This window comes from Protopterus annectens, chromosome 8.part0 (genome assembly GCF_019279795.1).
Source record: "Protopterus annectens isolate FY-2018-M chromosome 8.part0, PAN1.0, whole genome shotgun sequence".
Taxonomy (NCBI): Eukaryota; Metazoa; Chordata; order Ceratodontiformes; family Protopteridae; genus Protopterus; species Protopterus annectens.
The window spans coordinates 43,695,666-43,711,059 of NC_056741.1; the positions used below are offsets into that span (position 1 = coordinate 43,695,666).

Sequence of the window (15,394 nt, forward strand, 5' to 3'; positions counted from 1 at the left end):
GGAAGTTCACCCCAGGGATCACTTCAGTGGCCTTGCTTGACAGGGGCACTGGGAACTAACGTTTGGGGGCATAATGCCAGGGAATCTACTTGGGCTAGGCTTACATAGGCTCCAGGGCTGTTAGCCTAGTATACACCTATGAACCTAGGTTTGTTGTTTCATGAAAAATAAAACTTTTTCCAAGATTCATTTCTCAATATAAATGTACTGTGGTGGACCTTTTCTCCCTGGGCCTCCGCTGAAAAGGGGCTCTGCCCAGTTGGACTTTCATGGTCAACAATGGCAAAAAAATAAAATAAAATAAAAAAATATATACAGAATCAAATGGTATGCTGTGCACCATTACTGCTTCTGTACGTTCCGTTTTGTGTCTGTCTGGCCTGGATTGAGGCTGAAAAGGGTACTCTGAACAGTACATAAATCAAATCAATATACAGACAGAGAGCCTGCCTACAACAGGAAAGCAGATGTCAAGATGGATTTCACCTGGGTTCTAACAAAAACACATACTACAAAGGGCAAGTTGCAGCTTCCTGTACTAATGCCAGGCTCTGAAAAACTTGGGCAGTGATGTATATGTTCTCAGACAGCTTGCCATTGTTTATGACCACAAGAAGCTGACTGCTCAACTGCAAGTCTCTGCATGTGGACAGTATTAGGGGCAGTGCAGTAGTTAGCATAGTCACCTCACAGCAACAGGCTCTCTGGTTTGATTCTCAACTGGAGCACCTTCTGCCCAGAGTCTGCATGCCCTCCATGCATTTTCATGGGTTTCCTCAGAGTGCTCCATTTTTCTCCCGCATTCCAAACACAGGCATCTGGAGCATTTCAAAGCTTTTCCCCCAAGTTTTAAGAGTTTCAGATGTATTAGTAAACACAGAACCCTACGTGTCAACAAAAGTATAAAAATGATCACCGTCTAACATCTTGGGTAGCAGTCTAAAGTCTAAAACAGGTGTGAGACAAATTATTCAGTAAATACCTTTCCTTTTGAAAAGGGAAGGGCTTGATGTACTCCGCTTCCCAGGAGGAGCACAACCTCGGACAAAGTACGGCACAGCTGAAGGTAGGGCAGTACTGACCCGGAGGTAAAAGTTATGGACAATCCATTTAAACCTGAAAGAGGCTTACATACACCCAGCCTTCCCAGACACTGCATCATGCAACCAACTGGAGGCTGAATGTCTCTGGCTAATAGCCCCCCCCCCAGTTTTTGAGGTGGGTATAAAAGGTGGAAAAAAATTAGTGTCTCATATATAGTAACGTGAAACTGATCCTAAGGTGATCTGGTGTTCAGACATTTTTGATGAATATGCTGCTGGAGAACTGGTCTACCACACAAAAAAAACCTATTGGGGGTATGGGGGGATACAAAGCATTTTGTAACTCCTCCTCAAGTACAGTACATTTTACCCACAAAGGACAGTGCCTTATCCCTGGACAACTGTTATATTTCCTGAACAAACAGCTCACCTATGAAGTATACATCTAACATTGGTCTTTAGCACAATCTTGTGTGTTTTGGGGGATGCTTTAAGCTACCAATGTCTCAGAGTATACAGAAGTTATGCTGTTCCTGAGGAAACCTCTGCAGCAACACAAAATAGCTCCACATCACGTCTGACTAACAAGCCTTGCAGGTCAGAGCTCACTTCCCAGGAGGGGATAACTTAGTTCATAAGTGTGACCAAGCACTAGACAGCACAGGCCCAATAAACACATCACTTATTAATATTAAAAGTGTGAACACTGCCACCTAGATATTATGATTTAGATAAAAATGACAGCAAGTGAAAACAACCGAATTCAATAATGCATTCAGTTAGCAACTCTGGAGGCTAGTGGGCATAGCCCCATTAGTATCACTAGACAACAGACCCCTTTCAGGGGCTACCAGAATTGGCATTATATTACTAAGGAAACAGTCCCAGGCATCAGGAATTTCCACTACTCTTTTGATTAAGTGCCATGGGATCTTTATCACCAGTTATCCCCAACTTAGGCAGATGTGGCCTCAGTTTACCATATTATCAAAAAGTACGGCACACTCAAGAGTGCAGTACCCCCTTATGACGCATTATTTGAAAAATTAACCAAAATCTTCTAGAATGGGAAAAGAACCCACAACCACCTAACCTTCTAGCAAACCATGGCACATATACAGAGTCAGCAGCTTAGCAGGAATAGCCAATATAAAGAATACAATAGAAGTGGACCAGACAAATTGGATTTTTGGATACACTACAAGTGTGGTAGAGACAGACCGACATGAATACCCTATAATTTTTAGGAAAATGTTTACCACTTTTACCATTTTATAACTGTAATAAGACATCTTCCTAAATTATGTATTTAAAAACTTAGAACCAAAACTAGTCTAGATTATCTTCTTCTTTCGGCTGTTCCCATCAGGGGTCACCACAGCAGATCAACTGTTTCCATTTCTTCCCGTCCTCTGCATCTTGCTCCGTCACATCAGCCACCTGCATGTCCTCTCTCACCACATCCATAAACCTTATCTTAGGCCTTCCTCTTTTCCTGTTACCTGGTAGCTTCATCCTTAGCATCTTTTTCCCAATATACTCTGCATCCCTCCTCAGCACATGTCCAAACCAACGTAATCGTGCCTCTCTGTCTTTGTCTCCAAACCTTCCAACCTGGGCTGACCCCCTAATATACTTATTCCTAATCCTGTCCACCCTCGTCACACTCAGTGCAAATCTTAACATCTTCAACTCTGCTATGTCAAGCTCCGACTCCTGCCTTTTTGTCAAGGCCACTGTCTCCAACCCATATAACATAGCTGGTCTCACTACCCTCTTGTAGACCTTCCCTTTCACTCTTACTGGTACCCGTCTATCACAAATCACTCCTGACACTCTTCTCCACCCACTCTATCCTGCCTGTACTCTCTTCTTCACCTCTCTTCCACACTCACCATTACTCTGAACTGTTGATCCCAAGTATTTAAACTCATCCACCTTCGCCATCTCTACTCCCTGCATCCTCACCGTTCCTCTATCCTCCCTCTCATTCACACACATACATTCTGTCTTAGTCCTGCTGACCTTCATTCCTCTTCTCTCTAGAGCATACATCCACCTCTCCAGGGTCTCATCCACCTGTTCCCTACTCTCACTACAGATCACAATGTCATCTGCAAACATCATAGTCCATGAGGACTCCTCCTGATCTCGTCTGTCAACCTGCCCATCACCACTGCAAATAAGAAAGTGCTCAGAGCTAATCCTTGATGTAATCCCACCTCCACCTTAAATGCATCCGTCACTCCCACCGCAGACATCATCGCTGTCACACTACCCTCGTACATATCCTGTACCACTCTTACATACTTCTCGGACACTCCTGACTTCCTCATACCATACCACAACTCCTCTCTAGGCACGCTGTCATATGCTTTCTCTAAATCCACAAAGACAATGCAACTCCTTCTGACCTTCTCTCTACTTCTCCATAAACACTCTCAGAGCAAACATCGCATCGGTAGTGCTCTTTCCTGGCATGAAACCATACAGCTGATCACAAATCATCACGTGTCCCTTCTTAACCTAGCTTCCACTACCCTTTCCCATAACGTCTTGCTGTGACTGATAAATAGTCTAGATGATAACAGTGAAAAATTACTACAAAGTGACATTGAAGAGATTCGATTTAAATTTTAATGTATTTTTCTGTCTTCTCTTTTTACTCATGTTCATACATATATTGTTGCCAAACTTTATACGTGAGCGTTTCCTCAAATGAAACTGTATAACCCTCAACTTCATTCTCAATGAACTCTGTTAAATAGCATGACACCAAATGTGTTAATTTGTAACAGTGTATTTTTATCATTTATACTTTTGTATCACTTTTATATCAACTGTATTATGCATACTGGAGCTTTTCTCCCTGGGCCACCACTGAAAATGGGTCATTTTGGCCCAATGGACTTCCCCAGTAATCAAACTGGAAATAAATAAGTGTCAGAGGAAATTGAAGGCCGACCATGAAAAAGTAAATTATGGGGAGAAATACAAGTCTTTGCAGTTCGATAAATGTACAACTTCATGGCTACTAAAACTGATGAAGTCTAATTCTGGAAGTCATTCAGAAACCACAATATACGGTTACTGTGGGGACTTTAACTTAAATGTCTAGGAATTAAAAAAAAAGTAATCTCCTCTTCAACCACAGCTGTACGACAAAGAAATGGATGCTACTGTACAAGATTGAAAAAACAAAAAAATCCAGAATATAAATAACTGAGAAATGTAAAGTTACTAGAAAAGTTGAGTGGAGGGTCAGTTAACAAATCTGCTTGATTTATGAGCAAAGTAAAGGACTAAAAACATTATGAACTTTAGAAAAATTTTAAAGACCCTTTTGATTAACACCAGTGTGGGTAATGACAGCCAGTTCCAATACCTGAAAAGGTCCATTAATGCAAAATCGACATCACTAAAGGACTCCAGGCAGTAACTTATGCAAAACCACACAGATGACCATATTTGCATCTTTTCAGCATGCAAATGTGTCTTTTACATACAGCTATTTAACTGCCTTTCCTCAAGTAACTCAATGTTTAGCTTCCTTTCAGGTCTGCTACATTTAAACTGTGTTGAAACCATTGTATCAATTGTCTTACTCAGAAAAAAGTGTTTTTACCAAGATGTAGAAATTAGCACTACAAAGTCAAATCATTTGCATTCTGGTACAGCTTAACATCGGCCTATGAATCTATGCTAACTGCCCTTGTGGGCCATTTTAAGCCTAGCCAATTAACTCCTTTCAGGATCAAACCCTGTACCTTGCGTCTGTAAGGTAGACACTATTATGCCGACTCCCAACTCCATAATGAATGAAGTATGGATCTGTAAATGAAATGCATCTCTGCCACAACCCAGGCCATCAAGCAAAACCAACATTAAAATTAAAAAGCAGCGATGCAAGCATGAAAGTGCTGCCTAGTAAGTTATAATTACAGCTGGTCTGACGTCTCAGAAATAGGGCTTCAGTTAGCAATACTGCTAACTCAGGTGCATGTGGGCAGTAGTCTGGGGGGGGGTAGGTTTGAACTAGCCAAAGATCAGCTGGACAGCATGGGAAAAAAGGGAGATGGAAAGAGTCACCCAACCTCTATAAAAGTCTGGAAGCACAGTACAAGAATAATGACATGTCACCTCTCTGCCTCAAGTCCCCTTCAATTTCCCTAAAATAATGCCAAAATTAGATGTACTGATGACATAAGTGGATAGTCAGTCTACTGGCCAGCAGCCATTCAGGAAGATTGGGAAAAGATTAGACAAGGAGAGACAGAAGGGGTCTGCTAAGACACAGTAGGTGGTCAGCAGTCACACAAGGGGGGGGGGTAATACTAATACTACACGTTGGTAACAAGCAGAAACTACAAACTCCTGCGACTTAACTACAAAGTTTGCAAGATCAAAAATAGAGGAACTGAAGAATAAACTGCTGCAAACGGTTTTTGCCGTGGTAAAGGTAACTCATGGCTGTACAAACCAGTTCCTTGAGAGCAAAGAAGGTGCGTTAAGTGTTGGCAAGAAAGAACATTCACAAAGGAGCACAGGATGAATTAAAGACATCACATACTTCAGGCTGTGTATAAGTAAACCTCATGGATAAGTCAAAGGGGCAGGTTTGACACCAAAGTCTATCAAAATACATTGACCCCTATATAAGTTGGTGTGGTAAAGTTGGGGATTCCTTAAGTTTTCATGCACTGATTCTAGGACTTTACTCTTTATCTTAAATTGGCACAGATATTAGGGTACGGCAGGAAACTGGAGAATCAGAGAATAAATTAATGCACCAGTGAGGTAAACATTTTCTTTTGTCTAATAAATCACGAAGCTTGGGGTGAGGCATTGTAGGGTTGTGAATGACAGCAACAAACTGGAACACATTACTGTGGCTGCACCAGTAAATCCGTGTTGGAAGCACACTCCCCACTGGTGCACAAGGCTGTGGGTTCTATTCCAACAGTTAGAATGCTGACACTGCAGTGCAGTATGGGGGGTGCTGCACTCTTCAGTGTGTCACCCTACAGGAAACATTAAAAAAATCCCATGGCACCTAGCATAGGTTTACACTAGGTGCTAAGGACCACCAGCATTTTTTTAAAAGCCTAGCTGTGCAACCAACCCAGGTTTTGTCTAGAGTACCCTAGATACCTATATAGTGGGATATGTTAATAAAGAGGTAGCCAAGGATTATGGGGTGGTTGGGGATTTACTTGCTGGTGGACCACTGCCTACAGTGAATTTGTGATTACCCATCCAATGATCAAGGGTTCATTTGAATTGGGTCAGGGATGAATTCTGCCTCATGTGGATGGGGAGTTTATTCCAAAGGGAAAAGGATCCTTCGAGACGCATATTGGTCTCTCCAGCATGTTTTATTTTTGTCACAAGCAAAGTTCAGGTCCTTGGATCTAATGTTTCTGGTGGCATTTGTTTTGTGAAGAGTAGGGAAGTTCCCTGATGCCCTGGGCAAAGTTTCCCTACTGTATACCAACTCTGGTCTCCCCTGAAGAGAGACACTACTAGAGTAGTGGGACTAACCTGGTCAAAGGATGTTGCTCTCTCAATGTTTACCTTCAGGAACACTTTTCCGTCTTGCAAGTGATATTATTTTCACTGGAAATACCCCAGATATGGTATATCTGCAGGCAGCTGCAATAGTACACTTTGTACATACACTACCTACAGCAGAGAGATTTTTTTTTAATCTGGGATACATGTACAGATATGAATGACAGCAATTTACTGAAATACATTATAATGATGGGTTTGGGGTTGAAACTAAAATGCATTACTGTGGCTATTACAGCTGTCATTGCTGGGGTTGGATGGTGGCTGTTAAAACAAATGGAAAAATATTATTCTTTGCCTTTATTACTACTTTCCTGTTTTTAATGGAAAGACACTAGATTTTTTCCTCTAAATTACCACATTACCCATGTACATGGTTATTCCCCTTTTAATGCAGATTGTACACATTGAGAAACTTATGCTAGACAAGCATAGATGGTAATTTACAAAAGTATACCAAGAACAGCATTATCAACGTCTTTCAGAGAAGCCCAATGACAAAGAGAGAGAGTTATGCATGCGTGACAACCTCCGAGTATTTAAAAATCATAAGACTAGTCTTTAAAACCAGATGAGGGTTAGAAAGAGAAACATTTATTTTCCAAGACCAAATGGCTTCACGTTGGGCCGATACAGTTAGTGATTTAAGCATAGCTCAGATGTTTAAACAATGTGTACACACCAAATCTGCCTTTTTATAAAGAAAAAAGGCCAGTAAAATTCATGGAAGAAAGACTAAACAGAAGGGTGCCCTACTGGAAGTTCGAGACTCAACAGTGCAAGCCCCAAACTGAGAAAATGGGGTAACATTCATTACACAGAAAGTCAATGTTACTCTAAATGTACACCCATTCCAAAATTGCTGCACCTTGGAGAAAAGGAAATTCTCAAAGACACAGCAATTATGAACTTGTGCTTTCCTCTAATAGCACTAAATTTCCAATCCAAGAGCAGCACTTGCAGTCCTCAAACTTAAACAGGAATCCAAACTCAACAGCAAAAATCATAACACTGTTAACCTCACAGCACTTAAACATGTTGTAAGGATTCAAATCAGCTTAAACTCCTGCAACAATAACGAGACATTAACTACATAACTCGCTCAACAGGACATTATCCATGAAATCTTGGATGCCTCGCTAGACTCGCCTCATCAAACCTCCAATGACTCTTCTCTAACATTAGTCTGGCTCATTATCAGAAGAATGAAAGCCAAGACCTAATGTCAAAAGACCCAACCAGGAACATCCAAATCCCAGAAGGCTGAAAAACAAAAAAATACTGGGTGTTTGCAGGGGGACAAGCCCTCTCTCCACACCCCCCACTAATTATAAACAAACTCAAAAGATAACACTGCAATGTGCAAAGAAGGAAAATACCAATCCCCACGGTACTGTGATCCCACACAATCAAGGTCTTTTGATCTTCTGGGGTTTTGATATTCATGGTTCAGTCTTGACATTCACTCTTGTGAGCTTTCCGAGTCACCCATTAGTCTATATGGGCTTCCAAAGGCTACAGCAAGGATATTCATATATCAGACACACTCCAATCAGGAGGCAGAGCTTGAAAACCTGACATCACTGGTGGGTTAAGCCCAACACTGCAGATAAAGCAGCACACTGGTCAATGGCTTTAGTGCGAGTCTGCAGATGTGGCTGAATATGCAGACAGAACTAGACAAGGCTGCAGTACAGTGGCTAATACACACCTCCAGTGCTGCACAGAAGGAAAGGATAGTATTTTTGGGCTGACAAACTGCTGCTGTATTTTTTTTTTCTTTTTTTATGAGAGAGGATGTGTGTTTTAACTTTAGGTGATCAGAAACCCCTCAGCCTCTCTTGTAAAGCTTATAGCAGACATCTGAAGAGAAAACTTGGGTCAAGTCAAACCCCGGATTAAGGAAAAATGTGGACTCTCTCCAGCAGTTACTAATTAGCACTTTAGGTCTTGTACAAAATGTGAGGTATCACTGGACTTGGACAATTCTATGAACAATTTTTTGTGTGTAATACATGTAGATGGTTTACTATCATGGGGCCAGCCATATACCAAGGGAGGTTCTGTTGGGAGTATAGGGTACAGCGACAATTGCTTCATGCTGTCTGGTCCCTGTATAAGTGGACCAAGCATTGTATCCACATTCCAGGAATTAAAATTAAAACAAAATGTGGTTACTGGGCTTCAAAAGGTGCCGCTTCTCACCACTTGTATTCATTACTTCTGCAATCACATTGGAGTCTAACGTGGATGAAGATGCATCATGTTATGAATTACAGTTTTTAACTTGCCATTTGTCACCATCGTCATGGTTTCTATTAGTTCACTGGCAGTGATTTAAAGTTTGTGGGTTTTTCAACAGTGTGATGTTTACTTCATCAGGTTCTAGCCTCAGACATTACTTGACTATTTACAAACATGGGGGGGGGGGTCTAGTTTGGGGACCTAAACATGTATTTCTGTTGCCTGCAGATAGAGTTGACCTTTTAGCGTCTTCTGATTACGCATCCTACTCTAGTAACTCACTGCCAACTGCAAGATTGCTGGGATGAGAACTAGCATCTCCAAAAATGAGATTATGTTCTGCTGCTGGAAGAGGCCCTTTCTAGGAACAGGTATTGGTGGTGGTGACTACCCTTGTGGAGCACTTTCTTCACATACAACAGCAAGGAACAGAATGCGACTAAGAACTGGATTGCAGTAGCAGCTGCAGACATATGGGTACTAAACTGATCCATTAAGGTGAAGCAGAGTTCTCAGATAAAGCTCTTAAGTCATTCCATTTGCATTACTTGCTACAACTATGGTCATTATCTGTGGATAATGTCTGAACGAACAAGATCATGGATACAAACTGCAGAAATGACCCCAACAATTATCTTACTCTCCATGACAAAGGCAAAGCATCTGGATTTCATGAGAGCCTCAGAGTGGAGTATTGGTTTCTTTGGAATTGAAAGAAGCCAGTGGAGGGACTCCACATCTAATAAGTATGCCTCCCAGGTGGGTCCACTGGAAACATTCCTGGCATGGTTTAGTGGGGGGGCCTGAGGCACAACCAGGACATTCTGATGAAATTTAATTTGCTGAATCATCTGAGAACTCGCAGGATCATACAGGATAAGATGGAATCTATGGCAGGGGAAAGGAAAGGTTGTTCTCAAAGTCTTTGCCATAGGAATTATATGTCTGCCCCTGTAACATCGCCGAGATGTCTCGGCCCCATCTTTGTCCATACTGGGATGTTACCTTCACAACACTGTATGGTACATAAAGCAAGGCCTCACTATCTTCTGGTGACATCATTTGGCCTGCAGGCTGAGAGACAGGACAGCGAAAGTGAAAGGCTCCAAGGTCACAGATGAAACTCAGCAACATGTTAAATGGACTGGCGAGGAAGCTTGCAGACCTCTCCATAAGCCACCCAAAACCACACATCTCTTACAACCTTGAAGACTACCTTCAACGCCATTTCTTGTACTCCCCAAAAGATATTTTACTATAAAACCAGAAGTGTCATCTGTGTTCCATCTGTACTGTAAGCTGTCAAATCAAAGTCTAGCACACCACGATGCGTGCTGGATAACGTGGAGCTACACCACAATGCGTGCTGGATAACGTGGAGCTACACCACAATGCGTGCTGGATAACGTGGAGCTACACCACAATGCGTGCTGGATAACGTGGAGCTACACCACAATGCATGCTGGATAACGTGGAGCTACACCACAATGCATGCTGGATAACGTGGAGCTACACCACAATGCGTGCTGGATAACGTGGAGCTACACCACAATGCGTGCTGGATAACGTGGAGCTACACCACAATGCGTGCTGGATAACGTGGAGCTACACCACAATGCGTGCTGGATAACGTGGAGCTAAGAAATGCCAGTGGAAATTGTGTAGGAAGCTATCCACTTTACGTTTTCACAGACAGAGGAATGGAATGACCTGGCCAATATAAATTGCCAAGTGACTGACTCTTGTACATCTAAGAATGTGAGATATCTTAACTAGGTCTGCAGTTCACAACCCAGTATCACATCACAGCCCTCCACCACCTGGTATTACCCTATACAGTTTATAGTACAGTTTCCCCACCCCACAAACACCAAGAGATATTAAGAAAGCTAGCCACACTGCATGGTATACTCTCAGACTCCACATTAAGCAAGTCTGAAGTCCACTCAAACAACCGCCAGTGGAGTATTCCTTCACAGATACGGCACCTTAGTATACAGTACAATTGAGCATTTATTCTTTTTCTGGTTCCAGGATCAGGGAAAAATCTAGCCTTAATGCACACATCATGCAGTTGGGGGGGGGGGGGTACTTCAATGCACATTGCATGGTTGGCACATCTTCAGGGGACACCATTATATCAGAAGTCTTACCTCACTACGCAGTCCATTTAAGCAACACCCATAGACCTCTTACTATATATGGGTTCCCACTCCACCAAGCAGTCTATTGCCAAGATATCCCTTTACAGATCCCACATCACTGTGCAGTTTATGGTTGGAAATCTTCACAGACCCCTCAAATCCGATAGTATGCTGAGCTATCCTTTCACAGCTCCCAATATGCTTATTTACTTGTTAACCAGTGGAGAATACAGAGCCAAATGGACTTATTTTAGGTTGGCACACATTTATACTCATACAAGCAAAATAAAGTACACTTTTCAAAGGCTAAGACTATACCTAATCACACTTTTGATCAGTTTTCTACCCTGGTTAACAGAGTAAAATAAAAATTAAGCAAATATGTATAGCTATGAACTATATGCAAAGAGATGTACGTACATAAGCTCTCCAGTATAGTATCTATTTAAAAACAAAAATTACGAGACTCGTACTCAAATGGATAAAAATGTGCAGAATAATTCTGACATGGTTAGCAGAAAGGAATGTACACAGGGAAACAGAGGATGAGTTAGAAATGAGATGATGAGAAATATGTTGGAATGAGTGTGTGAGAAGGAATAAAAGGCACAGTAATAACTATTGATGTCTCACAGGATAAATTAAGTGGGAAGGGGCCTTTACGTAATATTGAGAGGTGACTTGTTGCAGCTTGTGGGCTGCACAAAGCTCAGCCTTTACTAAGTTGGATTTGAAGTTTGAATCAGAATTCTAGACTACTGAAAATTTTCATATGGGATTATGGGGTAAATAGACTGCCCAGATACTTAGCTCGAATATTGAAACAGGGGTCAGTATAATGTTTTCTGGAATGTGAGGCAAAAAGTGAAGGGGAAGCTTTTTAAGCATGGAAGATTCAGAATCCGTCTCTTACTGTGCATCAATCTAAGGAGATGAAAAGGGTTTTTTCATAATGAGGTTAAACAGGTGTGAAAACACCTGCCTCACCACTTTGTCTATGGTTGGACCCCAGAATGTGATGAAACCCCCTACATCAACATGCACTCTGTACAAGAATATTTCCTCATACGTAGGACAGTCCCCAACATGTCCAAATATATGGGACCTTTGCCTCAGCATGAAGTGTAATAACTATAAAGCTGCAGATTCTAAGAAAGATCCAACTATATCTTGCATAAAAGCTTTGCTGTTGGCCAATTTGTAGCCCTATGACTACATATCAATCCATGCTTCACAATGGATCTCACATAATGATTTTATTCTCTCTGTAAACACCAAAACAAGAAACACAATATGGCAGTGTTCAACATATGAAGTGTTAATTCACATATCCCAGTGCAACCGATAAACCCTGCCTAAATCTGTAAGCCAGAACTGGGTGCCATCTCTTCATATACCCAAAGACTATATGGGAAGTCCCATCTGGCAACTACAACTTATCTGAAAACATGTGCTCCAGTGTGCAGTACTCAACACCATTTGCCTCCTTACAGATTGTGGGCCATCTAGGGAATCCTGTCAGGGTATAGGGGATGCCTTATACTGAATGTCTGACCTCGATCTACAACTTGTCACACAGTACCTATCGGACATGCAAGGTTGCATGGAACCATGCATTACTGTGCAGTCCATGATTGCAGTATCTTTTAGGACTAGGTTAAACACAACCATCTATAATGTACACTCTTATGACTAGGGCTTGAGGTGGTATTCATTCTGACTAGGGAAAATTCCACCAGGGCACTGGGGAATTCCCCCAACTCTTTTTGATAAGTCCAGTGGGATCATTTACATACACCTGAGCTATTACTGAAGCAGATTGGGCCCCAGTTTAACATCTCATCTGAAGGATGGAACTTTAATAAGCTGCCTTAGGGATGATTTATTATTTCACTCACAGACAGCTTAGGACCTGAGAGAGAGTTTAAATAATTTTGCTGAACTTAGACTGAAGGACATCTTACTAGAGGACAATAACTGGTATTTTTATTCTCTTCTCCTGGTTACAGGAATCCGGTCAGCTGAAAGGCCATCTTAAAGGCTTCAATTCTTAGATGCACTGGTTCAGAAAAACTTAAGCAACACTTCCAGAAGGCATACAATAAGCTTATCGGTAGTACATGAACCTTTAAGTGTAGTTCAAGAAACACACTTGAGCAAGCTTCTGTTTTTTTAACAACATGTTTACTACCTCTTCTGACCTCACAAACAGAACTCAGCCTTGCCGGAACATGAAGCCAATTAGAGGGTATCACTTTCCAGACTCCGGGACATGTACAACTGCTATTCTAAATAATGAGGAGCAGACAGTCTGCGACCTTAGATGATTCCAATGCAAGATAGAATACAGAAAGTTTACACTGTTCCCAGAAACAGCTATACAAAAAGCCTTCTAACCTTCACCTACATTCTAGGAGCTTTGGCTGACACAGCATATATGATCCCCCATGGAGGGGGGGGGGTGTATAACCCCCACCATATCATTTGCATTTTATGCATCCAGCTACCAGCCAGCAACAGTATAAAGGCCTGCACAACATCTCATTGTAAAGTTACAGTCTTAACAATTCATAGTACATGAGAGGGAAATACTGAATTTGTGCAGCATTTCTGGACATTTCTTCTGCTCTGTGTACAGACAGGAAACATATCATCATAAAATGCTCAGTTTTACCATACAGTAACAGTTCATATGCAGAGAAAACTAACATTATACAGTCCAACAGTTGGTATTACAGGTGTGGAAACACCGCTGAATTGTATTGCATTTCTGGACATTTCTTCTACTGTATACAAAGGAAACACACATACACCCTCATTAATAACACAGAATGCATACAGACTATGCCCCTTTTCTCCATGGCTCAAAATGGAAATAGTTCTAGGACCAGAAAACTGTACTGATGATAAAAAGAAAAATAACTAGGCCCAACTGACAGAGCTGCCCTACAGAAAATGTTGTAGAAACCAAGACATTGTGGACAAGTACTACACATTCAAGACACCTACATCAAGTAGCAAAATCCCTTTGCATCTATTAACAGATTATGGTCTATTCATAAGACCTGAAGCAGAGAAGACACAGGCAGTCACTCTGACAGGTACAAAGCCACCTTTACTCTAAGCCAGTCACAAGAACCTGTTTTAACCACCAAATTCATTGTTATGCCAATGCCATGAACAGTACTGAATGAAACCAAAGTGATATTCTTGATCGAATTAAATCAGAGACATCATCTGCAATCTGGTAGTTTAGAAGTATTACTAAAACCTTATTAACAAATATCATTACTGTCCCTACTTTTAAGAGTTTACATACAAAAAGACTCACATGAGGAAAGGATCCTCTTCAACATCTCTCAGGATCCGGAACATCTTTGTCTCTTTTACCCTGGCTCACTCTGTTTGTGTCCTGTTACCACGTCCTTCTCCAGCAGACTTGCTGAACGATTGGTGGGCTAATAGCCTGGCTGTTATCTCACTAAACGCTAGTCAGTTCTCTGTCTGTGGTTGGCTGCTTTGGTGGGCAAGAATGCCTTGTCTCAGTATTGCTGTTTACTGAAATGAGAAAATATACCGGGTCTTATTTCAATAGAAACAAATTATTCAATCTCAAACTCATGTCAATGTAAAATAAATACATAAACAGGTCTTTTTACACCACTCATATTTCAAATCCTCTTACCAAGAAAAGAAAAAGACACAGAAAATAGGTAATAAATATTTGCTTTTGGTTTCAGCTTGCTTTTTACTGGCCCTGCCTTCCTGTGCAGTACACACACAGGATATTACATCACAGCAAGACATTTGCTAGCAACACACCCCTCCCCCACTTTGAACAAAAAAATGCACTTTTTTATAAACTGCATTTTAAAACAGTACAGAACTACAACTCATTATATCCAAAAATACAACAGAATTTAATTTTAAAAATAATGACTTTCTACTGAGTATGAAAGGGAAGGATTAGAGCAGAGGAAATGACATCACAAACTGGCCTGGACGTTTCTTTCTTTTTTTTCCTTCTATAATTAATCTATTCTTTTTTTTTTACACATTTATATTAGAAAATGCAAACACAAAATTTTAACTGTGATACCAATGTTTCTGGATAGTTGCAGAAATACTTACTGTGGATAAAGTGTGTGTGTGTGTGTGTGTGTGTGTGTGTGTGTGTGTGTGTGTGTGTGTGTGTGTGTGTGTGTGTGTGTGTGTGTGTTTCTTTTTTCTATTGGAGGCTGTGCAGTAAAAGCAAAGGAAGGTTAGGAAATGGATACCGTCTGTGTAGCTTCAGCTTCATCAGTTTAAAGATGTTCTGCCAGTACTTTGTAAGGGCGCAATACCAAGCTCACCCAGGAGGTGGAGAACTTCTCACATTCAAGCAAAAATCTA

General features: G+C 41.2%; 1 protein-coding gene across 1 annotated transcript in view; it reads right to left on the reverse strand.

Annotated features, from left to right (window-relative positions):
- Positions 1-14,813, reverse strand: part of MLF2 (myeloid leukemia factor 2) — a gene marked incomplete in the record, with an annotated part of 514,405 nt that extends 499,592 nt beyond the window's left edge. Inside the window, 2 exon segments of the mRNA XM_044079594.1 lie at positions 14,334-14,560; positions 14,688-14,813. Coding sequence (XP_043935529.1) covers positions 14,334-14,377 — 44 coding nt within the window.
- Between the last annotated feature and the right edge of the window lie 581 nt (positions 14,814-15,394).